The sequence below is a fragment of the Macaca fascicularis genome, chromosome 6 (genome assembly GCF_037993035.2).
Source record: "Macaca fascicularis isolate 582-1 chromosome 6, T2T-MFA8v1.1".
NCBI classification, from domain to species: domain Eukaryota; kingdom Metazoa; phylum Chordata; class Mammalia; order Primates; family Cercopithecidae; genus Macaca; species Macaca fascicularis.
The window spans coordinates 142,347,702-142,374,503 of NC_088380.1; the positions used below are offsets into that span (position 1 = coordinate 142,347,702).

The 26,802-nt window shown below is 48.4% G+C and overlaps 1 protein-coding gene across 46 annotated transcripts in view; it reads left to right on the forward strand.

The window, feature by feature from the left end:
• Positions 1-21,244: 21,244 nt before the first annotated feature.
• Positions 21,245-26,802, forward strand: part of SLC25A48 (solute carrier family 25 member 48) — a 66,792-nt gene continuing 61,234 nt past the window's right edge. For 38 of the 46 annotated variants that reach the window (XR_012414595.1, XR_012414598.1, XR_012414599.1 and 35 more), the window contains exon 1: positions 21,381-21,579. Coding sequence is in view for 16 of the 46 variants with exons in the window: in XM_073995188.1 (XP_073851289.1) it covers positions 21,534-21,579 (46 nt within the window). In the remaining 30 variants the exon portion in view is untranslated. Of the gene's footprint in view, positions 21,580-22,591; positions 22,613-26,802 lie in introns of those variants that run through there. The other 8 variants (XR_012414608.1, XR_012414611.1, XR_012414605.1 and 5 more) reach the window with 2 other exon arrangements.

Genomic DNA, 26,802 nt, shown 5'->3' on the forward strand with positions numbered 1-26,802 from the left:
TCATAAAAGCACAGAGTAGGATGGTGGTTACCAGAGGCTGGGGGTGGGGGATTGGGGAGATGTTGGTCGAAGGGCACAAAATTTCAGTTCGTCAGGAGGAATAAGTTCCAGAGATCTGTTGTACAATATGGTGACCATAGTTAATAACAACGTATTGTGTTCTTGAAAATCACTGAGATTTTAAGTGTTCTTACCACAAAAAATAAGTGAGGTAACACATATGTTAATTAGTTTAATGTTTTAAAATATACACGTAACTTCAAAAGATCATGTTTTACATAATACAGCATATACCATTCTTGTCAATTAAAAATGAATAAGTAATTAAAAAAATAAGTGCAAGAAAAATGCAATAAAAGAAAGACACCGTCCTGTCCCAATTCTTCCTTTGTTAAATTTTGCCTGCTTAAATATGAGTATTTAGGCTAGGTGCAGTGGCTCATGCCTATAAACTCAGCACTTTGGGAGGCCGAGGTGGGCAGATCACCCGAGGTCTGGAGTTTGAGACCAGCCTGGCCAACATGGTGAAACTTTGTCTCTACTGAAAATACAAAAACTGGCTGGGTGTGGTGGCATGGGCCTGTAATCCCAGCTACTCAGGAAGCTGAGGCAGGAGAATCGCATGAATCTGGGAGGTGGAGGTTGCAGTGAGCCAAGCCCGCACCACTGCCCTCCAGCCTGGGCAGCAGAGTGAGACTCTGTCTCAAAAAAGTAAACAGATAAATATGAATATTTAAGGGATGTTATTTACTGAATTGATTTTTATTTATTTTATTTTATTTTTTAAGCTTTTGTGGGTACATAGTAGGTGTATATATTTATGGGGTACATGAGATATTTTGATGCAGGCAGGCGATTTGTAACAATCACATCAGGGTAACTGGGGTATCCATCCCCTCCAGCATTTATCATTTCTTTGTGTTACAAACATTCCCATTTATACTCTTTTAGTTATTTTTAAATGTGCAATGAATTATTGTTGGCTGTAGTCACCCTGCTGTGCTTAAGGATTTTTTAAGCGAATTAATTTATTGACAAACTGTCGATAACGATAGTACCAGTCATAGGTGGGACTGTGAGAAATTAGGACGGGGCACACAAATTATTGAACTTCAACTCTGTTTTTGTCCTTTCAGCTATCATCCCTCCTGTTATATTTGCATCTTCTCTGCACACCTTCACCCCAATGTCTTCCTAGGACTCTCCAATGTGTCTGGCCCTGACCAGGTGGTCTTAAACCCCGGCCCTGGTGTGGCGAGAGGTACATGTAAGGGTATGCTTAAAGTATTTCCTCAGCACAGTTCCTGGTGCAGATTCCCAGCTCCATCATTCTACAGCCCTGGACAAGTCATCGTTTGTCTCAGCTGGATCATCCAGGCTGGTCCCTGGGCATGAAGGCCTAGTGAGGATTCAGTGAGGCCATGGGAGGCCACTGCCTTGTGAACTGGCAGGGCCTCCCTGTGATGGGCCCACAGAGTATGGTGGGTTCTGCTAGACCAGACGCTGGAGCTGTGGGCCTTTTGTTACCTCCCAGTTTGATTAAGTTCATCTGACACAGTGAACTATGTGCATTTCCTCCTGGGCCCTGTGCTGGCTGGGATAACTGAGGGCCTGCTATGGAAATCCTGGAACCCTGATTTTCGCAGCAGCTGTGAGGTGGATGTACTCTAAAGTAGCGGTCCCCAACCTTTTTGGTACCAGGAACCAGTTTGGTAGAAGACAAGTTTTCCACAGAGAGGGGGAAGGCATGGTTATGGGATGAAACAGTTCCACTTCAGATCATCAGGCATTAGTTAGAGTCTCATAAGGAGCATGAAAACCTAGATTGCATGCACAGTTCACAACAGGGGTTGCACTCCTATGAGAATCTAATGCCCCCACCGACCTGACGAGGGGTGGAGCTCAGGTGGTAATGTTCTCTCGCTGGCTGCTCACCTCTTGCTGTGTGGCCTGGTTCCTAACAGGCCATGAACCAGTACCAGTCCATGGCCTGGGGGTTGGGGACCCCTGCTATAAAGGCACCAAAAGCTGCTTGCAGGTAAGGAAGAGCATCAACCCCACAGAAAGGCCTGAGGGGCTGCCTTTGAACTTTCTCTGTGTGTGGGAAAGGACAAAGGCTAGCATATATTGTGGAATGAAAAAAGCAAGTTGCAGTGCAAGTTTCCCTTAAGTAAAATGAGTTCTATTCATCCATGTCTACAGATGTACGTGGACACAGGGGCAGGCCTGGAGCCACATTCACCAAACCAGAAAGGATACGCATAATCAGTGCACCTTCCCAGAGTGCAGATATCCTCTGTCACCTGCATGTTCTCGCCATATCTGATTATGACCTGTAATACAGATATTTAAACAGACTGATCTTTTTATTTAAAAAAATCTACTCACTCTTGTCCCAAACAACAGCATCTGAAAAATCATGGCTTAGATGTTGTATTAGTCCATTTTCACACTGCTGTAAAGATACTACCTGAGACTGGGCAATTTATAAACAAGAGGTTTAATTGACTCACAGTTCCACATGGCTGGGGAGGCCTCAGGAAACTTACAATCATGGAGGAAGGTGAAGGGAAGTAGGCACCTTCTTCACGTGGTGGCAGGAGAGAGAGAGAGCGTGCAGGGAAAGCTGCTATTTTTAAAACCATCAGATCTCGTCAGAACTTCCTCACTATCACAAGAAAAGAATGGGGGAAACCACCCCCATCATCCAATTACCTCCCACCAGGTTCCTCCCTCAACATGTGGGGATTACAATTCGAGATTATATTTGGGTGGGGACACAGAACCAAACCATATCAGATGTAGTAACTGTATTTTTTCTAACACATATTACATTAATTTTCTACTAAAATAAAAACAGTTTGCCTGTGTGTCATCTAAAATCATTTTTCATATAGTGCTTTTGGACAACTGGCGAAGTGATTAAACACTTCACTTCGGAGTCTGACTACCAAAATTTGAATTCCAGCCCTTCCATTTGCTACTGTCTATTACTCAATAAATTCGTACCCTCTTTAAGCCTCATTTTCTTATCTTTACATAGGGATGATCATTGGTACCTATCTGATAAGATTATTAATAAGAAATAAAATAATCAATGAAGAATGACTAGTGTAGTTTCTGGCACAGAGGAACCACTCCAATAAATAAGACAGTTAAACGCTGGTTATTAGGGACTTCTGCCTGTAGTCACGGTGAGGTAACTGGTACTAGACTTGCCCTCCCACTATAAGCAACAAGAAAACTGAATAAAATAAGAAACCACTATTTAAAGATGATGGAAAACAGAAAACACAGGACAATGATCCAAGGAGAAAGAGAGCCAATGAGGGAAGCCCTAAAATTACCTCAGCTTTCAACCTGAAGACATTCTTTAGAATGTAACAGTGTATTTGTCAATTTCACTGTACACAATTGATCTCAATAAAACCGACTAAAAAAGAGAGACATAAAAATCCCAAAATATTTAGAGATAAATTTAACGTAAATTTATATGAACGTGCAAAAGACCTAGAATGTATTTTTGTTTATATTGTAAAAATATAAAAATGTATTTTAGAAAGAGCAAAGTTGGCAGACTATCCTAGCTATCAAGGAATGTAGTAAATTTATAGCAGTAGTGCTCAACAGGGCCAATCTCCCTCCCCTCAGGGAACATTTGGCAAAGTTGGGAGACATTCTTTATTGTCACTACTCTGGAGGGAGGAGAGCAGTATGATATTGGTATCTAGTGGGCAGAGGCCAGAGATGCTGCTAAACAACCAACAGTGCATGGGACAATGCCCTGAAACAAAAAATTATCTGGCTCAAAGTATCAATAGTGCCAAGGCTGAGAAACTGTGATCCACAATAAGGCAGTGAGTAGAGATCAATGGAACAGAACAGATAATCCGGGTATGAATCCACATATAATTACTGATTTTTGACAAATATGCCAATGTGTATCAATGAGAGAAAGAAAAGTCTTTTCAGCCAGTGATGCACAATAGCTATCCAAATGGAAAATATAGATAACTCTTGCTCCCCAACTCAAATAGCATCAATGAACTCAAATGGAATTACAGGCCTAAATATAAAAGCTGAGGCTATAGAACTTGAAAAATAAGGTGAGAAGAAATGTTCACAATCTTATGGTAGGCAAAGATTTCTTAGGATACAAAAAGCACAAATGAAAAAATTAATAAACAGATTCCATCACAATTTAAAATTTCTGTTTCCTAGAAAGACCGTGTTAATAAAATAAAAAGTCAAGGCACAACCTGGGAGAAAACATTCACAATACCTATTTCTGACAAAGAACTTGTATCCAGCATACACAAAAAGCTCTTACAATTCAACAGTAAGACAAACAATCTTATAGGAAGTGGGCAAAATGAAGATCATAGCGTGATAGGATAAGTTCACTATAGCCCATTCTTCCCACTTACTATACCAAAAAGTCTACACAAAATGCAAAACTAGCTACCCGAGAACTCTAAAAAGTAAACAAGAACATTGTGGAGGAGAGGCAAAATTACTTGGACTTGAGACAGTGATTCATGCAGGGGAGAGTTTCCCAGGTTTGTTCTCTCTCTCTCTTTCTCTCTCTCTCTCTCTGTCTCTCTCTCTCTTTCTCTGTTTCTGTTTCTCTCTCTCTCTGTTTCTATTTCTTTCTCTCTCAGCTTTGCCCAGAAAGCACACTCTAATTACACTACAGCAATGCAGTGGTGGCAAAAGGATGGCTACTCTAGAAGAAATGCAGTATTTCTGGTCAAATGAACCAGGATAGAGACCACAGAAGGAAACAAAGCATGAGGACATCCAGGAAGGAAGGTAGCCAGAAAAGCAGTCCTCTAATTCTGTGAATAAATGCCTACAAGTCTCAGCCTAACTCCTGAATTATGCATGAGTGGGATAGACCTAAACCAGAATAGAAAAGCTTTCAGAAAGAACCAAACTAAGATTTAAACCATGCGCACACATCTTTTTATCCTAATTGCTAAATAATGCATGCAAAAAACAGACCCAAATGAATACGGCAAAGGCTTAGAGAACTGAGATTTGTACCACTGTATACTAAAGGCAAGACAGAACTTGCAGCTCAAACCTAACTAAATTGATTTCCGGATAAAGCTAAAACATCAGCTCTCTACGGAGGATTATGTACCTGACCCAAAGTCTACATAAAATGATATTCAAAATGTCTAGGACAATCTAAAATTACCCAACATACAAATAACCAGAAAAATGTGAACAATTCTCAAGGAAAAGAAATTAATGTCAATCCCAAGGTGGGCCATGTGTTGGAATTATCATCAAAGACTTCAAAATGCTATTATGAGTATGTTCTGTGAGGTTAAGAGAAACACATTTGGCACAAATAAAAAGAAGTTCTCAATAGAGAAATAGCAACTGTAAAAAAATAACCAGATGAAAATGTTAGAACTGAAAAATACAAAATCTGAAAAAAAAATTTCACTGGATGATTTCAATAGCAGAATGGTGATGTCAATTGGAAAGAGTCTGTGAGCTTAAAGATAGATACATGTGATTTACACAAATCTGAAGAACACAGAGAAAAGGTTAAGACATAAATGAGCAGAGTCTCAGGGATCCATGGAAAAACGTAAAAAAATTTAACATACATGACATTAGAGTCCCAGAAGGGGAGGAGAAATAGGCTGGAAAAAACATACTTGACAAAATAAAGACCTAAATCTTCCTAAATGTGGTGAAAAATGTAAATCAATGTACTTAAGAGGCTCTGTAAACCCCAGAAAGGATAAGGTCAATGAAAACCATGCCTAGACACATTATAAAGGGCTAAAACCCTTATCTATTACCACTTACAAAGGATAAACAAAAACATCTTCAAAACAGCTAGAGAAGAATGGCACACTACATACAGTAGAATAACAACAAGGATATATCCATGCAGTGGAATAGTGCTCAACAAAACAGGAACAAACTATTGATTCATGCAACAGCATAGATTAATCTCAATAGCATTATGCTAAGAGAAATCATACAAAAGCTACACTTTAGATTCCATTTATATAAAATTCTAGAAAATGTAAAATAAGAGAGCAGATCAATGGTTGTCTGTGGATGGGAATGGAGGGAAGATGGATTATAAAAGCAAATGAGAAAAATTTGGGGGTTGATATAAATATTTGTTATCCTGACCATGGTGATAGTTTCTGAGGTGTGTACATATGTAAAAATTGATCAAATTGTACACTTTAAATCTATGTAGCTTATTGTACTTTAATTATAACAATAAAGTTATTAAAATGAGAAAAGATGTAAACCCTTAAATGAAAATATACAAATGGCAGTATGCACATAAAAGAAATGCTCAACATCATTAGTCATCAAGAAAATGCAAATTAAAACCAGAATGGTATCTATAAACCCACGAGAATGGCAAAAGTTAAAAAGTGGTGGTAAGAATGTGAAGAAACTGGGACATTTCCCAACATTACTGTTGGGAATGTAAAATGAATGTATCATTTGATATTCCATAAAATGGAAACAGTTTGGCAGTTTCTTATTTAGTTAAACATACACTTAAGATGTGATCGAACTACTCAAATCCTAGCTATTTACCTAAGAAGAATGAAAACTATACCCACTCAAAGACTTGTATGTAACTATTTCTAGCAGCACTATTCACAATGGAAACAACTAGACTGTATACACAGAAGGCTAGATAAGCAAATTGTGTTACACCACATAACAGTATTACTACTACTCCTCAATAAAAGGGAGCAAACTATACCACAAAAAAGATGAATCTTAAAAACATAGTGCTGAATATTAGAAGCTCACTAGGCACAAAAGAACATGTACTGTGTGATTCCATATATTCTAGAATAGGGAAAATAAATCTATAGTATCAAAAAGCACATCAGTGGTTGCTTGGAGTTGGGAAGCAAGAGAGCGGATTACCTGAAAAGAGGCATTTCTATATATTAATTCCAAGGTTGTTATTTGATGTATAAATTCATGAACAGTATACTTTGTGGTGTATGTAAATTAGACCTCAATGAAGTTGAGTTTTTAAAAGGTGATAACATAACATGAATTAAATTTATATAAAACTAAAGAGATCAAAATAATATGATGTTGGTACAAAGAGAGACAAAGCGATGGATACAAAAATAAATTATAAAAGTGAACTTAAGTTTGCAATAGTTAAGAATTTAGAATGTGTCTATTTTGGTATTTCAAATCAGGTTAGGGAAAAATAATTTATTCTTAAATGATGTTGAGTCAAGTGACTCAACAAAATAAAACAAAATTAGAGGCTTATCTATTACCACTTACAAAAACTAAATTTGATATGGATTAAAGAGTTAAGTCTATACAAAAGAAAATGACCCAGCAGCAGATGGGCACCAGGGTCTGAGGGCACAGAGTAGAGAGATGCAGGAGCTTTGCCTGAGCCTGGAGAACCTGGCTGGGTCACTCCTGGCTTGGACTCCAGCCCTGGGGAAGTGTGAAGTCCTGGAGATGTCTCAGCCTTGTGACCATCAGTGGCATTCCAAGGCTCTCTTGCTTCAAGCCCTAAGGCTAGAAACTAATGGAGCCCCTTTTTCAGGCTGGTTCACCTTCCTGTCCCGGCACTGAGGCTCAACTCTCCAGTCTGCAAAATGGCATGACAGTGGCGGACTTCCTGACTTGAAGATTTGTGGAGAGGACCACATGACACACCACATGAGAACTGCCCTGGGCAGTAGTTGACACTTAGGAGCACCAGGCCTGGGAGAGGAGCTGGGGACATTGGCTCTGTGGGAAAAAGCAGATGTCCTACATCATCAGTCCTCCCATGACTGCTCCACTTGTCTTGTGTCCTGCCAGCAAGTGACTGGGGAAGAGCCACAGAGGAGAGGCAGCTGAAAGTGAGTGACAAGGGCAGAGACTGGTGTCTTGGACCCACCCTGAGTGAACTGAGGCACCCCAGAGAGGAGCATGCAGCTCCCTTCAGTTCCCTGGACTTGGTGGAACAGATCCTTGGGGCCCTTCCTGACCATCTACTGGAGGTGCTGAGTCACTCTCACAGTCTCTGGGCAGAAGTCCCAGGTGAGCTCACTGGCCCCCAGTGATGAAGAACTGATCAGAGTCCAGAAGATGTTTGCATTCTCTTTGTTTCCCCTGAGTCTCCTGGGAAGATGTGGATTAAGCTGAATTAAGAGACAGGTGATGATCACAGGTGTTGGGTGCTTGGGTAGAGTCTCCATGGTAACAGAGCCATCTGGCTTTCTTGCCTGGCACCAGGCCTTATGACTTCATGATGGAATCTTTTCTCAGCAGGCAGAGGGGGATTTGCCAGGGTAAAGAGGAGGCTGGGAGGGAGAGGCCTGCCGAGGGAGGCTTTGTCTTTTCAGCCAGAGTTTTACGATTAGGCTTCATCGTGTCACGATGCGGTGCTACTGCTGACCCCAAAACAGGACGCCGGAAGTGGTGCTCACTGGAGACTGTGAGTGGCATTGTACACCTGCCATCTTGCTGAGGCCTCCCAGGGGAGCTCAGAGGACACCTGGCCTCCTTCAATCCAGGACTCACTGTTGAAGCAGAGCTGGGGCCCTGGCAGGAAAGAATGAGCTGTGGGAGGGCCGCTGGCCCACCACAGGGAGAGTGTGTGCTGTCCAGCGCCCACTGGATGACAGGAAGTGTAGGGCCTTAGGTGAGCCCCCAACAGAATGAATCTTGGTCATGGCAATGGGCCTTCTCCCCAAGCTGCTCACAGGGTGGTGCTGGGAGAGCCCTCAAGTCTGTGTCATATCCCTTTATCCCCACAAATGAGCCATCCAGCAAACCTACATGTGTTAGTGTCCTAGGGCTGCCAGAAGAAATTAACACAAACTTCGTAGCTTAAAACAACACACATTTATTCTCTCACAGTTCTGAAGGCCAAAATTTCAAAATCAAGGTGTTGGCAGGGTTGTTTTCTTCTTGGGGTCTCAGCAGGGAATCTGTTCCTTCATGCCTCCCTCCTAGCTTCCTGTGATGATGCAATTCTTGATGTGCCTTGGTTTGTGGCAGCATCATTCCAATCGCTTCCTCCATCATCATATGACACTCCCCTGTGTGTCTGTGTCCAAATTTCCCTCATCTTATAGGGACAAGTCATTGGATTCAGGGCCCACCCTGACCCAGTGTGACCTCATATTAACTTGATTGCATCTGCCAAGATCCCATTTCCAAATAAGGTCACATCCACAAGTGCCAGGGCTTAAGACTTGAACATGTCTTATGGGGGCACACAACAACATATAATTCACAGTGAACCGAGCACAGGCTTCAGAGTGGGTCAAACCTGGGTGCTGCCATTTAGCCTGTCCCATCTCCTTGGCACAGTGAAGTTGGAAAGGCAAGTCTATCCCAGTGGGCTTCCTAAGGATTACCTGAGAGAGAGGACCACAGAGCTCTACGGAGTGTTTGGGAGTTGTAGAAACTCAGCAAAGATGGCCCTGAGCTGGGTCTCTGGGACTTGGAGGAGGGGGCCTGGTTCCTGCTCACCAGAATCTGGCAGTCTGTGGGCCAGTAGGCACTTACCAAGGGGTCTGGCTTAGGACAGGGACCTCAGTGGTCAGGCTGCCTGCAGGGAGTTGGGGGAGAGCATGGACCACAGGAGCATGTGTCAGGGGCAGGGACTCAAGGCCTAAGGGCTAGGGTGGGAGTCAGGAAGGCTGGGGGCTAAGCCACCTAGGTTCTTCCATGGGACTGGAGTCCACAAGTGGAACAGCCTGGGGGCTTTCTTAGGATCAAAGGGGCCCCCTGCCATGTTCCTGATGGGCTCTGGGTCTAGCAGAGTCAACGTGGGAATGAGCTGGCTTTTCACTACCCGGTACTCCGGGCCACGTGTCCCCTCTGGGCCTGGGAATTAATTCCTCATTCTGCTTCTCCACCCTCTCCCCAAGACGTGACTTCTCCCTCCTATCACCATGGAGTCTGATAAAGACTTCGTTCCTGGCCAAGGTGTTCTCTTTTTGTCTACCTCTTTCCTTCCCTCCCACCCTTCTTTCCTTTCTTCCAATACTTGGTGTCTACCATATGCCAGGGTTTTTCTAGACCTTTGAGACACAGAAATGATCTAGACAGATGGGCCTTGCCTCAGTGGAATTTGTAACTAACAGGATGAGAGACATTAATCAAGAAACCACACAGTCAAATATTTCACAGCAGAGGAACGGGTGCTCTGAATGAGGGGTATGAGGGTGGCGGCAGTCATGAAGAAGGTGATGCCACTAAGCCAGGGACATAAGGGAAGTGACCTTAGTCAAATGCTGAGGAAGTCACCACCTAGGAGAAAGGAGAGGGAAGAAACTCTGGGCAGGAACATTAGCCCATGCAGAGCCCCTGTGGCGGGAGGATGCTTGGCAAGTGAGATGGACCAAGAGAAGGCCTGTGGAGCTGGAGTGGACAGAGTGAAGGGAATATGAGTTGGACTGAGAGCCAGCAGACTAATTGAAAAAGTGTCAATTGAATGCCTATTATGAACGAGAGGCACCAGACAGATAAGACAGATAAGACCACCCCACACATGAAGCAGGTGGACCACACACCCCAACAAGAGCATTCCAGTGATGAAATGATCTGGAGTCACCCTGCAGGGAGGTTGGGACTGGGAAGGCTCTTCTGAGCTGAGAGTCCAGGAGCAGATCTTGGCACAGATTCTAAGGGAAGGCCAAGTTTGGTGTGACTTAGGAATGGCAAGAAGGCCTGTGTGCTTGAACAATCTAACCATGGTTGAGGCCCATTGCTGGTTTTTCACAGAGGACAGCCACGGTCAGGTTTGGGCTTTGTAAGACCCGTCTAGCCTCCAATGTAGGCAGGGACTGGGGACAGAGCTGGTGTGGTTAGGAATTCAGGTTGCAGTAACAGATGGAATGTCCTTCTCTTCTCAGATGTCTCAGAAGAACTGTGAGGATGAATCTGGGGCCCCAACCTCTCCTAGCCTCCTGGAGGAGGATGACCCAGGGCCCCTGTCCTCCCAACAGCAGGCCACCAGTTCAAGGGACAAGAAGCCCCTAAGCTCCCTCCACCTTTCACATAGGGCCCAGGTGGCCTTGGAGTACCTGCCTTTCTTCTGCACCTATGGGTACCTCCTGGCAGAGGAGGGGTTGGACCTGCAGCCCGAGACACCGCTCCAGGAGGACTCAGAACTGCTCAGTGGGTTCTTCCCTTACTACCGCTCTGAGGAGGAGAGTTTGCCCAGCATAGCCCTTCCTGGCTGGTCACACAGGGGCTCCCAAGATGCGCCCACTGAGAGGGAGGCACAGGCTGGCTGCTTCTGCAGGACAACAGTCAGGGACGAATGCTCTGTGAGTTGAGGAGGCCATAGAGGGTGGGGGGAGCAGCACTAGGCCCCCACATCCTTCAAACCTGGGGCCCAGACTCTAACATGCCCATGGACAGGCCCCTCTCAGGGCTGCTGGGGCTCTTGGAGAAAGGTGTCACTGGTTGGGAGTACAGAGACTGCAGAAAGACTGTCCTGTTCAAGCCCAGCTTGACCACCTGCTAGGAGAACGGCCTTATAAGAGAGTGGTTTCCTTATAAAAGAGAGAACAACTGGCCGGGCGCGGTGACTCACGCCTGTAATCCTAGCACTTTGGGAGGCCGAGGCGGGTGGATTACGAGGTCAGGAGATCGAGACCATCCTGGCTAATGCAGTGAAACCCCGTCTCTACTAAAGAATACAAAAAATTAGCTGAGCGTAGCAGCGAGCACCTATAGTCCCAGCTACTTGGGAGGCTAAGGCAGGAGAATGGCATGAACCCAGGAGGCTGAGGTTGCAGTGAGCCGAGATTGCGCCACTGCACTCCAGCCTGGGTGACAGAGTGAGACTCCATCTCAAAAAAAAACAAAAACAACAACAACAAAAAAACAATAGCAGCAACAATAGAGCCATTGTGAGAATTATATACAACCACGTACCTAAAGTGCTAAGCATGATGGTGAGCTCACAGAAATATTAATTTTGTCCTTAGGACTTGCTAGGCTCTCAGACAAATGTTTCACTAGCATCATCTCATTTAATCCCAATAGTAATCCTATAAGATAAGCGGTACTATTATTCCCATTTTATGAATGAGAAAACAAGTCTCAGAGAAGTTAAGTAACTTGACCAAGGGCACACAGCTAGCAAGTAGCAAACCTGGGATTTGACCCGAAGCCTGTGATCTATAACATTCCTAATCACCACCATGCAGCTGGGCACTGTGGCCTGTGACTGCAAAGACAGAGGAGGCAAAGCGGGTGGGTTTTAATCCCAGACACACCCTTCCCAGCAGGGTGCCCTTGGATGGGTGAGTGATATCGCTGAGTGCTTCCTGGGTTGCAGAGCAGACATGGACTTGCCCTCTTCTAGGACTGCCACTGCTGTGTTGCAGGCACAGGCTGGTCCTGGGTATCTGGGCCTGAACCTGGGAGGTGGGCTTGCATCAGGCTGACCCTCTTATTCCTTCATACCCAGGCTGCCTCGGCACACTCAGACCTCATCTCTGGGTCCTCACACCCACTGGCCCGCTGCCCCATCCTGCAGGTCTCGGCAGCGTTCGCCCATGACAGTGATCAGGATGCTCCTCTCTCCAGGAACCATGGTCTTTATGCCTCAGGATTCGTGCATTACTACAGAACCCCTGAAGAGGGGCTGCACACTAGCCCAGGGCCTCCTGCCTCTCCATCTGGGAGCTAGGGACCCTCAGGGGCTGCCCAGGGCTGGTGCGGTCATACCGCGGGGATGCCGGAGCTGGCTGCAGCGGAAGCCACTGGAGAGCAGGCCCCCAGCACCCACTGAACATCAAGGGACGAAGGTGATTGGGGGTAGGCTCCCAGAAGTCAGTTTACCCTGGGACCAGAGCTGGCCTGGGACCTTGGCCCTCAGGCCTGTATTCTCTCTGTCTCAGTGCCCATGACCGTGGATGAGGGGCATCCTACCCCCTTGCCCAGCAGAGCCAGCAGGAAGAACCCAACCCTCGGCAGATTCTCCCAGCCCCTCTCAGCCCACCAGGCTGCTCCCTGCCAGCATGAGCTGTCCCATTCTACAGGCCTGGGGTTTGCCTTTCTCCTCAAGGGGCAGAGGGGAGAAACTCAGCCTGTGCCCCACGTTCAGCCACTCCACCCCCAGGGAGAGACCCATCCCGCCCCAGGCTGCCACCTTCCTGTTCTCCTAGCTGGAAAAACTGCCGTGTGAGAATTGAACAGCCACACCAAAAGTGGCTTTGCAGAGAAGTGGCCATCTGGTCTGGGACTCTGACCTCAGACCATTCCTTTTGTAGCCCGTCCCAAGCTCAGACAGAGGGAGCAGGAGCCATCTGAACAACTGAAGGGTGCAGACAGCCAGAAGCTGGTTTTGTAAATAAATCGTGCACCTTGAAGCTGGTGAATTAATTGGATGCTTTGGAGTAATACTTTCAGCTTCAATTTATTAAGCATTTACTTTGTAGTAGGCACTTTACAGAGATCATCTTCATAATCGTTGGGTGTAGACACTGGTGTCATCTCCATTCTACAACTGTGCCCGAGCTCACACAGCTAGCAGACAGCCAGGAAGAGTGGAGCTGGGATTTACACCAGCTCCGTCTGACCTCGGGTCAAGTACTTAAGCACCTCCTCGCTACATTCTTCCTCAGTGGGTCTATGCGTAGCAAGAAATGAGCCAGGTGCTCCCCTACACCCAGGCCTCTGCAAGACCCATGTTGCTGTCTCTTTTTCCTCATTGCCTCTGTACCTTTCCTTTCCCTGCCCCTGCCCTTGGGTAGAGCAGGTGAGGAAGGTGACTCTGCATGTGTCTGCCAGGCCCTACCTCCTTGGACTGTGTGGACCTGTTTTCTGGTGCTCCAGCCCAACCTCCAACCCCAGGCTCACCTGGCACATGGCTGAAGCACACTGGGATTTTGAGAGTATGTGCTCATCCCACCTACTCCAGGGCCAGACACTTAGATGCTGGTTCCTGCTTGAAACTCCTTTAGCACCAGCCACACTGGTGTGACCCACGTTCACAGCCTCTCTGTCCCGTGGCGCTGGTTTTGTGTCTCCTCCCTGGGTGTGGGTTCTTTGTTTGCTTTGACGCTCACACACCTCTGACCACTGGATCCCCACTCCTCCATCCAATGGCTGCTTGTCTGGAATGCCCTCACCTGCTCACCGTGCTTCCTGAGGATGAGGACCTTGAGAAGGAGAGAGAAATCAATTGGTCACACTAGAGTTACATCAAAGAAATTCTTTTTAGAAAATCTGTTTTTTTACTATTTCCAAGGCACTCCTATGACTTCCTGTTGGGTTTAGGGATTTGGGGTTTGGAGTATGATGGGAGTATGAAGAAATAAAGTTGCCCTTGCCAGGAAGACTTGTTGGCTTTATTCTTGGGGTGAGGCAATTGGACTGTTCCCTTTATTTTCCAAGGGCTGGAAAACTTTTCCCGACTCCCCTTGCATTCTCCCACCTGGTGCTGCTCAGGAGGTTCCCTCTGCCTCTGCGCCCTTCTCAGCTGCTCACAACTTAGCTTGTCTTTTTAGTTTAGGGCCTCATCGAGGAGTTGGCATCTGTGGGCCCTCACTGCCCCCAAAGGAACAGACAGGTTGGGAGGTATCTATGTGTATGGTACAAACTGGGGCCACTCTCTCCTTGTGCAGCCCAAGCGGGGTCTGAGCCACGTTCCCTCCTCCCTTCCCGTGTGGCGTGCCATCCAGACCCAAGTAGGGCTGAGAGCCCTGCAACAGCCTGTCAGCAACCCCTTGGTGAGCTGGAGGTACCTTCCCTGCACATCGGGCTTAAGAGACCCTCCAGAGGTTTTCCATGCTGCAGAGCTCTCTTAAGGGAGTAGTTTGCAGGAAAGATTTGGTGCAAAAGAGATCCCAGATAAGGGGCTGGCTCAGCTGGAAGGGCAGTTTGCTTCTGGCCCGCCTGCTGGCCTTGGCTTGGAGCTGTCCATGTGCTAACACAGATGTGAACACTCAGGACACACAGGCCATAACGATGGTGAGGTTTGACTTGCTGAGTGTGTCACCGCGTGCCAGTCATGGTGCTGAGCACTTGACATGCATTGACTCACTGAGTGTGAGTTAAGTGCAGCCTGAGTCAGGTACAGTTATCACTCCCATCTTACAGAGGAGGATGTCTGGGCACAGTGGATTAAATGGCCCAGTGAGCTCCTGCTGGGGGAGGCTGAACTGCCTGCTCTCAAGTGCTGAGGGGGATCACAGCCCTTCTGAGGAGCTGGACAGGCACAGGCTTCAACTTCCCAAGGGCAAGCCCACCAGGTCCCTGCAGAGAAAAATGCTGGTTGCAAGGAGCCTGAGCCAGCCTCAGCATGGGCTATGGAGGTTTGTCCAGGTGAGATACAGCTGGCCCCAGAGATGGGCCTTTCATCCACTCGCCGAGTAGCAGCAGGACTAAGGACTGCCTCTAGCCTGTAGATGCCACTGCCCACAGAATCATGCATGGCCCAGCCCCTTTCCTTGACATTCAGGGTCCTCAGGAGCCAGACTCCAAGCCTTCCAACTGCCCCTCCCACAGCCATGGGGGCTTTGGGTGAGCAAAACTCTTCCTGACTCCCCTTGCATTCTCTTACCTAGCGCTGCTCAGGCAGTTCCCTCTGCCTCTGCGCCCTTCTCCACTGCTCACAACTTAGCTTTTCTTTTTAGTTCCAGCTCAAATGCTGCTCCTTCCCAAGACTTCTGGGTCTGCCCTCCACATTTCCTGTGGTCCTGCCTGGCCTGTATTTGAGGTCAGACCTGATGTGAGGTTTGTGGGTCTCCCCCAGCCCAGCAGCTGATGTCTGATGAGTGCATGACAGAGGAGACCACCATGTGGCAGAAGATGGAGTAGGCTGTCCGCAAACACTGACTCTTCTGTCACCGTCAGCAGCCAAACTCCTCCGAGTTCCAGGAAGTTTAGCATATAGCAGGTGCTTAGCCAGGCTTTCAGATGGGACCTTGAGAGCAGCAGGCAGCAGTGGCTCCTCCTACATTCCCACAGAAACCCCTTGATTCCAAACCTCTCCAACCTGGGCTATCTGGTCCCCTGACCTGCCTAGCCTTCAGTCAGGCAGACAGCAGCATTTCCTATTCTCAGACGTCCACAGAGCCAGCTTCAACCCGCAGGTTGACTCTGATGGAAAGGAGCACATATGATTTTCAAGCTGGTATCAGATATCACCATGGCCCAGAATTTCAGACTTCTGTGGACCCACAGGACCCTGTCAGGGAAGAAAGGATGGAGGGCAGCCCAGGGCACTGGGATGGTATTGGGGGAAGGGATGTTTTCCCCCTGATTCAACTGTTGCAGGAGTCCTATGAATACGACACAGTTGGACAGTGTTAGTACTATCACACGGATAGTGGAGAACCTGAGGCAGAAAAGTTAGGGCATTTATGCAGAGGGGTGGGGGTGGGGGCAAGGGTCCTTGGGAAAGTCACTTCTACTTCCCGAGTCTTGGCCAGGAGGCAGCACTTTTTTTTAATAGCATGGACCCTGGAGTCAAACAGCAGGTGTGACTTCATCGTCCTCCACTGACTGCTGTGTGGCTTTAAAGAAACTGCTTGACCTCCCTGGGCCTCATTCTTCTCACCTACCCAAGGAGGACTTGCCTCAGATAATCTAATAAGATGGTGTAAACAGAGCATGCAGCACTGGGCCAGCTCGGAGCCCCAAAGTGGAAGAAAGCCTGGGACATTCAAGGCTTTGATAGATCTACACAGATAAAGAGACTGGGGTGTCGCCTCCCATCCAAGCACACAGCACCCAAACACCTCAGACGGGTTCTCATCAAGCCTCTCAGAGGCTTGCTCTGGCACCTCAGACTCCCCTCTGAGCCTCCTGGGACAGCATCTCCTCCACGGCCCACACAAATACTGAGTGTGGCTCTCTGCCAGCCAGTGCCAGGGAAACCGGGCCAGGAAGCTATCCAGAACGGGCAGCCACGCTTGTCTTCTCTGCCCGAGAGCCTCAAGTGCTGTGCATCAGCGCCCCCTCCTGGCGCACCTTGATGAGACCTCCGCAGCTGATATCCCTGTGGCCAAGAATTTCAGACTTCTGCGGACACCACCTAGGAGGGGATCGTCCTTACCTTCCAAAAAATAGAGGAAGAATTAAGGCCTGGACTTTCCCAAGATGCCCAGAGAGGCAGCAGCAGCACTGGGACCAGAGCCCAGGCAGCCCAGCCTTCCCGCCTGCTGCTTCACCCCCTCACTTCACAGCCACTGGCCTCTGTTGCTTGACTGCCAGCCTCAAGTTGAATAGGTGATGGGCCATATTTAGTCTGCACATGCTCTGCACATACCTTCTCAAAGTGCCATCAACAAAGGAAGAAATCCTGCTTCCAATGAGAAGCTCGAAAATCGTGTGCTCCTTTTCCTTCCCATCAGAGTCAGGGAGGGGGCTCAGAGCTCCCGTTGTCTGAGGCCAGTGCAGGAATGATGCAGCGGGGGCAAACGCTCAAAGAAGAAAGACAGCACAAACCTGCGTTCCCGTTTCATTAATCCTTTGAACTCAGTCCTGAGTAATTGTTGTCTGCCTGCTCTGTGGCAGAGCCCGAGAATGTCATGGTGGCAGATAGGTCAGACAGGTCTTATCTATCTTCCTGCAGCAACCAAGCATCGCACAAGGACTGAGCGGCATGGTGAGAGTTGGAAAAAGAAGCAGAGGTGCCTTGAGAGAGGGCAACGAGGTCTTGACCTCCCGTGAGGGGACTGGGGAGGCCTCCTCATGCAGAAGACGCTTCGGCATAGATCTGAAGGAGGTAGGAGTTGGCTATGAGAAGGGCAGGGAGAGGGAGCTGCAGGCAGAGGGAGTGGTCAGTGCAAAAGCTCTGTGGGGAAATGTGGCTGGTACCTTTGAGGGCCTGAAAGAAGCCGGGCTTCTGTGATGCTCCAGGAAAGGCCAGGGGGAATCCTCATAGCCGGGAGTGATGTGGCCATCTCTTCAGCTCTGTCTTGTACCCAGACACCCTCCTTGTCTGCCAGCCACCGGCAGGACCTTCAGACTTTTCCCCATATCTCCCCATTTAAGGCCCAGCTGACTGAGCAGTGACTACTCACCAGGACTGTGCCAGGCTCTGCAGGTCCAGTGCAGAATGAGGCAGTACCCTCTTCTCAGTGGACTCACAGTCTGGATGGGAAGACAGATTATCAACCGTTGAGTCTGACAGCAGTGATACAGATATGCTCAGAATATTCAGAAACACAGATGAGAGCTAGCAGATCCCATGTGGCATAGGGTGATGAGGAAGGCCTTCAAGCAAGGCCTGTCAGGAGAAGGCGACAGCTGAGCTGAGTCTTAAGAAGCGGGCAGGGGTCAGCCAAGGGAGAAGGAGGGAGAAAGTGTTCCCCGCAAGGGAATAGCACATGCACAGTCACACACATGCACAGAATGTGGGACATTGAGGTGAGAACTGGAAAGGTAGCCAGACCCAGTCTCACAGAGCTACACACAACACACTGGGAAACTGGAATTTATGCTCAAGATCACAGAAAGTCATCAAAGGTCACTAAACTGAGCAGATTCAAGATTTCAGAAGCTCACTGGGACAGCAGCTGGAGGGTAGATATAGGACTGGGGCAGAGGAACCCAGGAACCCGTGTCCACTGTGATCCAGGCAGGGCAGTGGCACAGGCCTGGGCTGAGCCACATTCGGAGACACCAGTGAGGTCTGGGTGTCATTGAGGGGATAGACACTCAGGACTTTGTGGCTGGTGGGATAAGACCTTGGGAGAGAGGAATGGAGGATGGCATCCAAGGTTCTGTTTTGGGTGGCCACTGGGTGGAGGTGTGTTTCTCTAAGTTGAAGAGGCACTGGAGGAGGAAGAGAGAGTTCATCGAGGGATGCGCTAAGGTGACCTGAGCCACCCAGGTGGAGGTGTTGAGTGGAGGGACGTCTGGAGTCAGAAGCGAGGTGTGGGGGTTATACGCTAAGAGATGGGAGGTGCGGGTAGGTGAGGGTCCAGATGGGGCCCTGAGGAATCCACACCTAAGCATAAGAAGGGGCCAAGGCAGCAGGGAAGAAGATGAGAACAGCTGGAGAAGTGGGAGGAAAGCTGGGTGAGGGCAGGAATCCGGAAGCAGAGGGGAGCAGGCGGCATGGGCAGGGCCTTCACTGCAGCAGGTCAGGCATGCACAGCTGGCCCAGGCCTTTGCTGCCCAAGTGTGGCAGGTGGACACGGGGAGGGGATTGTTGGCTTGCCTGAGAGAGTGCCTGGGGAGGTGGGAGCTGTGGAGCTCTGTAGACCAAAGGTGCAGCCAGGAGACTCCAGGTTTGGAGAGCCTTGCCTGATTGCTTCCTGGAGAACAATGGACTCTCTCCCCAGTGCTCTTACAGCCACCTCTGTGTAGCATCTCAGACGGACTGTCTCCTCTCAGAGACTTTCCCAAAAGCAAGGCACCAGCACAGACTGGTGCTCAGGAAATTTCTGTGGCCTGAAAGGGTCAATAAGAAATGATGAGTGGGCCACTAGTTAACAAATGCTATCAGCATAGCCCATTTGCATGTCCCACTACAGAGGAAAGTGCTCTGAGAGGTCATCATTGGGGAAGGAACTGAGGGAGAGAGGAAATGGGGTTGCTTTCTGGCCCTAGTCACACAGGGAGTGGATTTCTCTGTGAAGTTTCTTTCTCTGTGTAATGGCCAGTAGCTGCCCTGCCCTCTCCCGAGTGTAGAATGCAAATGTGAACGGCAGCACACTGCAAGTGGTGCTCTGAAGTGCAAAGGCCAGGAAGAAGGGAGGGCCTAGATCCCGGCCACAGAGCCAGCATTCGGCCTGGGCTCATAGCCCTGTAGTCTGGGATTCTCCAGGCCTGGCCACGGTTGCTGGTAAACCTAGGGTCCTCCCTGCACTTCCCTGGGTGATGCGCCCCATGGGCAGGTTTGTGGCACGTATTTGGGAATGGAGTGCAGTAATTCATTTTGGAAAGTGACCCACTCCTTCTGCTCTGCTCCAACTCATTAGCAGTTCAAGCAGCAGCTTTCTGGGCCTGGGAGGCCATCCTGGGGCTGCCAGGGACACTGCCTGACAACTTAAGACCTCCTCAATTGGTGCTGACACAGGACTGAGGGGACAATCTGCCTGGCACCCCTTAGGTGGTCTTCCAAAGGAGTAGGTTTTGAGAATTGGCAGGCTTTCCACTTGTGGATGCATTCCAATGGTGAACTCACTAAAGGGCCACTCTTCAGAGACCTGCATTTCTCATAGCGGCCCTAGGCATATATCCCGGGCATGGCAGGGCACAGCTTCGGGTTGATGCTGACGGTAACTCTGAAGCCTCAAGACTGAGTGCGTCACCATGCACAGCAGGAAGCTGAGGTGCAGAGATGGAGTATGATGGTTCCACTCCTCCCTGGAACTTTGCAATACTTCCCCAGCCAGGCGGGCGACTCCATCCCGGGCTGTCCTCTCCAGACACAGGTCCACTCTCTGTGTGCCCGGGCAGGGGAGGGAGCAATGCTGCAGGAAGCGCCCTTCACCTCCAAGTCCCCACTTCTCAGTGGACAGGCCTTTGTAGGATCAAGCTTTGGTGGTCAGGCTGTCTTGCTTTGGAAGAAGGAGATCTAGCTGACTGTCCCTGCATATTAACCTGGATGACGTGACATGGATATGTCCAGGGGGACAACAGCAGGCCCAGCAGAGGCCCCTTCCTCCTGACCATACCCTCCACCATTCTTGTCAACGTTGGGGTATCTTGGCTGAGACCCACAGCTGAGTCCCTGCTGGAAACTACCGGAATGCTGGGTGGCTTCGAGTCTTCTTAGGAGGGGAGGAAAGAAACTCTCGTTGAAACAAAAGCCTCTCCACACAACAGGCCACTTCTCCAGTGAGCATGGGCCTCTGGCCTGGGGCCTGGCTGAATGTAGGGTCTGACTACAGAGAGGGAGTTTGAGGTAGAGAGCACCACCTTCTGTTGGCCCAGGGCGGACAGTGTAGGCTGAGCCAGGGCCAGGCAGGGAGCTGGGCCCCTAGAGAGCTGTAGCTGAAAGTTAGACATGACCCTGAACCACCAGGTGCTTGCTCTAGACACGGGGCACTGAGTGGGACATGTCTGGGATGAACAAAAAGGCATCACTGCCCAGCGTTGGGATGGGAGAGAGTCCACCGCTGATTGGAATCAGCATTGTCAGCACAGCACAGGGAGATAGGAGCAACGCCACTAAATGCCATCTCTGGATGGGCGGCTGGCACTTTCACTTCAAAGGCGCCGAGGCTCTTAAGTTGGCAAGGAAGGGACCCGGAGAAGGAAGGACTAAGAATTTCACTTGATGACCCTTGCCTTTTTGGGTCTGGGATGAGCCGCGGGGAGCGCACCCTTAACTACCCAGAGTGCTGTGCCTTTAAGGTCCACTGGGGGCGTGATGTCAGCCGCCCTCCGGCACTTGGAGAGGTGAGCGCGGCAGCCCGCGCAGCGGGTGACTCGGGGGCTGGGTTTGGAGAAGGACCTGCGGCGTGCTGGAGACTCCGACTTTGGTGTTGCGGCGCGCTAGCGCCCGCGGGCCATGCCCCACTGACCCTAAGTGAGCACTGCCCCGACTCCGGGAGGGCGAGACCGGAGCACCGGCCATGGGAAGCCTCCAGCTGGAAGACTTTGCGGCGGGCTGGATCGGAGGTGAGCGTGCTTACCCGGGACCCCCGGTCAGAGCGAGCGAGCCTGGTGGAGTTTGCCGCAGTGCTCTGAGGAAACTTTGCGCCTCGGTGCGCGCCCATCCCGCTCCCCGTTGCGCGCGCAGCCTGCTTTGGGGAGTGCCCGGCCCCGAGATCCCCCTGGTGGTCTGGCAATTGCCAGGGCTAAATTCTAGAGCTTCACAGCGATTCGGGCTGAGCTTCTGCTTTGCTCATTAAGTTAGGAACCGTGGGACTTGATGCAGTAATGATTAAACAGCTGGTCAAAGCCCACAGCCAATGGAGGCTCCTAGCGGCGCACACACCCTTCAGTGACCTGGTGCACACCTGAATTGCGGACGTGACTCGCGGGAACTTATGTATGAGGGTGGCGCTTGCCTGCTGACTGCGGGGCGCAGGGTCGTGGGGAGCCAGGCTTCGAGATCAGGCCGGCCCTAGAGGGCGTCCCGACTGGAAGGAGTGGAGCTCTCACAGCAGGGAGCGGAGCGCCGGCTGCAGGTGCTCATTGTCAGGCTGCAAGGAGCACTTAACTGCCTTCAGCCGCCGCCAGCCGTCAGCCATCGCCTACCTCCAAGGCACCTTCTCTGGGTACTCTTGGGTCTACTGGTCCCTTCGCCACAGCTCCCGGAGCCACATTTTTACTGGGCCTGGGATGGGTTGCCTGGGCGAAAGTTGCATTCATTTCCTTGCTTCTCCATTTTTCTTTCCAATAGGTCTATCCCTCTTTTCTCAGCTATTAGGAAAGGGGGAAGTTTGAGGGACTTTGCTAATGGTAATAAAATCAAATAAAAAGTCTTTCTTTTGACCCATCTAAAAGGGTTATCCTAAAAGGGATGTTGGCAAATGTAGCCCCTCACCAAAGGGGGGAAAAAAGATAATAAGATGAAAAGAAAAACAAACCAGATTGGATCCTAACTCCTCCCCTCCTACCTAGCAGGAGACCACCTCTCTACCCCCACCGGTGGCTGCAGAGCCCTGCTTCACACCTTCCTGAGCAGAGGTGGCTCCTTTCACATTGAGTAAGTCTGCTGGCATAGATGCCCTTGGGTGGGGCTGAGACCCGCCTCTCCTAACTGTCCCAGCCAGGGGGCTGCGGTCCCCTGGCATATCCAGGCCCTTTTTGACTGGACATTATTCCACCATTCAGCGGGGCAGGCAGAGAGTGGAGACACTTCTGTGGGCTGCCCCTTAAATAAGCAGACCACCTTCAGTAGGGATGCAAATGGCTTGGTTTGAGAAATGCCCTGGAAGGTAGGGCTGAGTCAGAGTAGTTCCAAGACTCTGATACCCCTCCCCACCCCCAAACGTGATAACACGCGAACCCTCCCCAACTCACAGCAAGTAGGGGATTTTTGTGCGTTATTCTGGTATTGTCCTTACTTTGGTGATGTTATTGAAAGTAATGGCAAAAATCGCAATTACTTTTGCACCAAACTAATAACATGCCTTTTTTTTTGGCTTCCATAAAATGATGATAAGTGTTTACTACACTTGAATACTTACTAGCTAGGTGCCAGGTATTGTTTAAGTGCTATATGTATTCTTTTAAAATAATTTTATCAAGGTTTATTGTACATATTATAAAATTCACCCATTTCAAATATACAATTCAATGCCTTTTAGTAATTTTACAGTGGTGCAGCCATCACCATAAATTTGTTTTAGAACGTTTTCATCCCTCCCCCAGTAAGATCCCTCATTTGAAGTTGAATGCTGTTCCCTCTCCTTAATCTCCTTGCTATAAATTTGCCTTTCCTGGATATGTTATGTCAATTGAATCTTGCAATATGTGATCGCTTGTGTCAGTTTATGTATAGTTCTTTAGTTATTATAACAACCCCAAAGAGGCAGGTACCGTTGCATCCTTATTTTACAGATGAGGAAATTGAGATACAGAGAAATTCACTGACTTAGCTAAGACCATGCATCTAGCATTGGCACTAAGATTCCAACCCAGGCTGCCTGGCACCAGAATCTGCCATCTTAATTTCATCTTAACTCTTTCCAAACAAACTTACGTAACAAAATGTTGCCCTTTTTTTTAATATTACCCCCACACACATACACATTTTGTGAGATTTTACTGGTTTGTGAAGTGCAAAGGTCTGGAAACCACTGACCTCATAATTCCATTTTTAAAATCTCAAATCCCCTGCTTTCAAATGGGTGGCAGGGAGATGTTGGCTCAAGGCTGGATCTAAGCCTGCTCTGAGCTGAAGGATGTGTGCACTCACTATGGAGGAAGCCATGGAGCTTGGGACCAGCGCTCCTCCCCCCACTACTGGGAAGGGTCAATTGCTGCTACCACCTCTCTGCCTCCGCCCAGTTTAGTAGGTCGCAGGGCATGAGAGGGGACAGGTGGTTTTGGACCCAGGGACTCATTGTTCTGGGATTAGCTGGTTTCTTTGTCCCTAAAAATATCTCATAATCCAGGAGCCCTTAGCTACCTTACCTGGTTAAATCACCTCTACTAATGCAGATATTTCCTTCTTCATCAGTGTGCTTGGCAATTTGTCTTTGAAGAACAGTTTCCCTTTCAATTTCAGTCACCAACTGCTACAACAAGGCTGATATGGTTTAGCTGTTTCCCCACCCAAATGTCATCTTGAATTGTAGCTCCCATAATTCCATGTGTCACGGGAGGGACCCCTGTGGGAGGTAATTGAATCATGGGTATAGGCTTTCCCATGCTGTTCTCATGCTAGTGGATAAGTCTCATGAGATCCAATGGCTTTATAAAGGGAAGTTCCCTACACAAGCTCTCTTTTTGCCTGGCACCATGTAAGATGTGACTTTGCTCCTCTTTAACCTTCTACCATTATTGTGTGGCCTCCCCAGCCATGTAGAACTGTGAGTCAATTAAACCTCTTTCCTTTATAATTTACCCAGTCTCAGTAATGTCTTTATTAGCAGAATGAGAATGGACTAATACAATAAGTTGGTACCAGTAGAGTGGGGCATTTCTGTAAAGATACCGGAAAATGTGGAAGCAACTTTGGAACTGGGTAACAGGCAGATGTTGGAACAGTTTGAAGGGCTCAGAAGAAGACAGAAAAATGTGGAAAAGTTTGGAACTTCCTGGAGACTTGTTGAATGGTTTTAACCAAAATGCTGATAGTGATATGGATAATGAAGTCCTGGTTAAGATGGTCTCAGATGGAGATGAGGAACTTGTTGGGAACTAGAATAAAGGTGACTCTTACTATGTTTTCGCAAAGAGACTGGTGGCATTTTGCCCCTGCCTTAGAGATCTGTAGAACTTTGAACTTGAGAGAGATGATTTAGGGTATCTGGTGGAAGAAATTACTAAGCAGCAAGGCATTCAAGAGGTGATTTCTAAAAGCATTCAATTTTATGTATTCACAAAGATATGGTTTGGAATTGGAACTTATGTTTAAAGGGAAGCAGATCATAAAAGCTGGGAAAATTTGCAGCCTAATTATGCCATAGAAAATAAGAACCCATTTTCTGGGGAGAAATTCAAGCCTGCTGCAGAAATTTGCATAAATAACAAGGAAATAAATGTTAATCACCAAGACAGTGGGGTAAATATCTCCAGGGCATGTCAGAGACCTTGGCGACAGGCCCTCCCATCACAGACCCAGAGGCCTAGGAGGAAAAAATTGTTTCCTGGGCTGGGCCCAGGGCCCCCCTGCTCTGTGCAACCTAGGGACTTGGTGCTCTGTGTCCCAGCCACTCCAGCCATGGCTAAAAGGGGCCAATGTACAGCTTGGGCTGTGGCTTTAGAGGATGCAAGCCCCAAGCCTTGGCAGCTTACACATGGTATTGAGCCTGCATGTGGATAGAAGTCAAGAATTGAGCTTTGGGAACCTCCACTAGATTTCAGAGGATGTGTGAAAATGCCTTGATGTCCAGGCAGAAGTTTGCTGCAGTTTGCTGCAGGGGTGGGGCCCTTATGGAGAACCTCTGCTAGGGCAGTGTGTATGGGAAATGTGGGGTGGGAGCCCCACACAGAGTCCCCACTGGGGCAATGCATAGTAGAGCTGTGAGAAGACAGCCGCAATCCTCCAGACCCCAGAATGGTAGATCCACTGACAGCTTGCACCATGCACCTGGAAAAGCCACAGGCACTCATTGCCAGCCTCATGGGCATTATAATTTTTTATAAAATTATTTTTTAAAAAAGAAACCCCATTTCCTTTCTCCCTCAGTTCCTTCACCGGTTGTACCTCTCAGAGCACTTTCCTCTGCAGCAGTGCATGCAGATCAGCTATGTTGATAGCATTTGCTAACTTGTGGGTGACGCTCATGCCAGCAGCTGGGAGGAAGGCTGTACCCTGCAAAACCACAAGATGGAGCTGCCCAAGACCATGGGAACTCACCTCTTGCATTAGCATGACCTGGATATGAAACATGGAGACAAAGGAGATCATTTCAGAGCTTTAAGATTTGGTTACCCCATTGGATTTTGGACTTGCATGGAGCCTGTAGCCCCTTTGTTTTGGCCAATTTTTCCCATTTGGAACAGGTGTATTTACCCAATGCCTGTGCCCCCATTGTTTCTAGAAAGTAACTTTCTAGAAACTTGCTTTTGATTTTACAGGCTCAGAGTAACTTGCTTTTGATTTTACAGGCTCAAAGTAACTTGCTTTTGATTTTATAGGCTCATAAGTGGAAGGGACTTGCCTTGTCTGATGAGACTTTGGACTGTAGACTTTTGAGTTAATGCCGAAATGAGTTAAGACTTTGGGAGGCCACTGAGAAAGCATGATTGGTTTTGAAATGTGAGGACATGAGATTTGGGAGGGGCCAGTAGTGGAATAATGTAGTTTGGCTGTGTCCTCACCCAAATCTCATCTTGAATTGTAGCTCCCGTAATGTGTCATGGAAGAGACCCATGTATCATGGGAAAGACTGAGTGGGAGGTAATTGAATCATGGGGGCGAGTTTTCCTGTGCTGTTCTTATGGTAGTGAATGAGTCTCATGAGACCTGATGGCTTTATAAAGGGGTGTTCCCCAAGCTCTCTTTTTGCCTGCTGCCATATAAGACATGACCTGCTCCTCCTTCACCTTCCACCATGATTGTGTGGCCTCCCCAGCCATGTGGAGCTGTAAGTTGATTAAACCTCTTTCCTTTATAAATTACCCAGGCTTGTATATGTCTTTGATAGTAGCATGAGAACAAACTAATACAAAGGGCTTCTTAATCTAAGTGGCCTTGGGGCAGCCTTGGTTCTCTTCAAATTG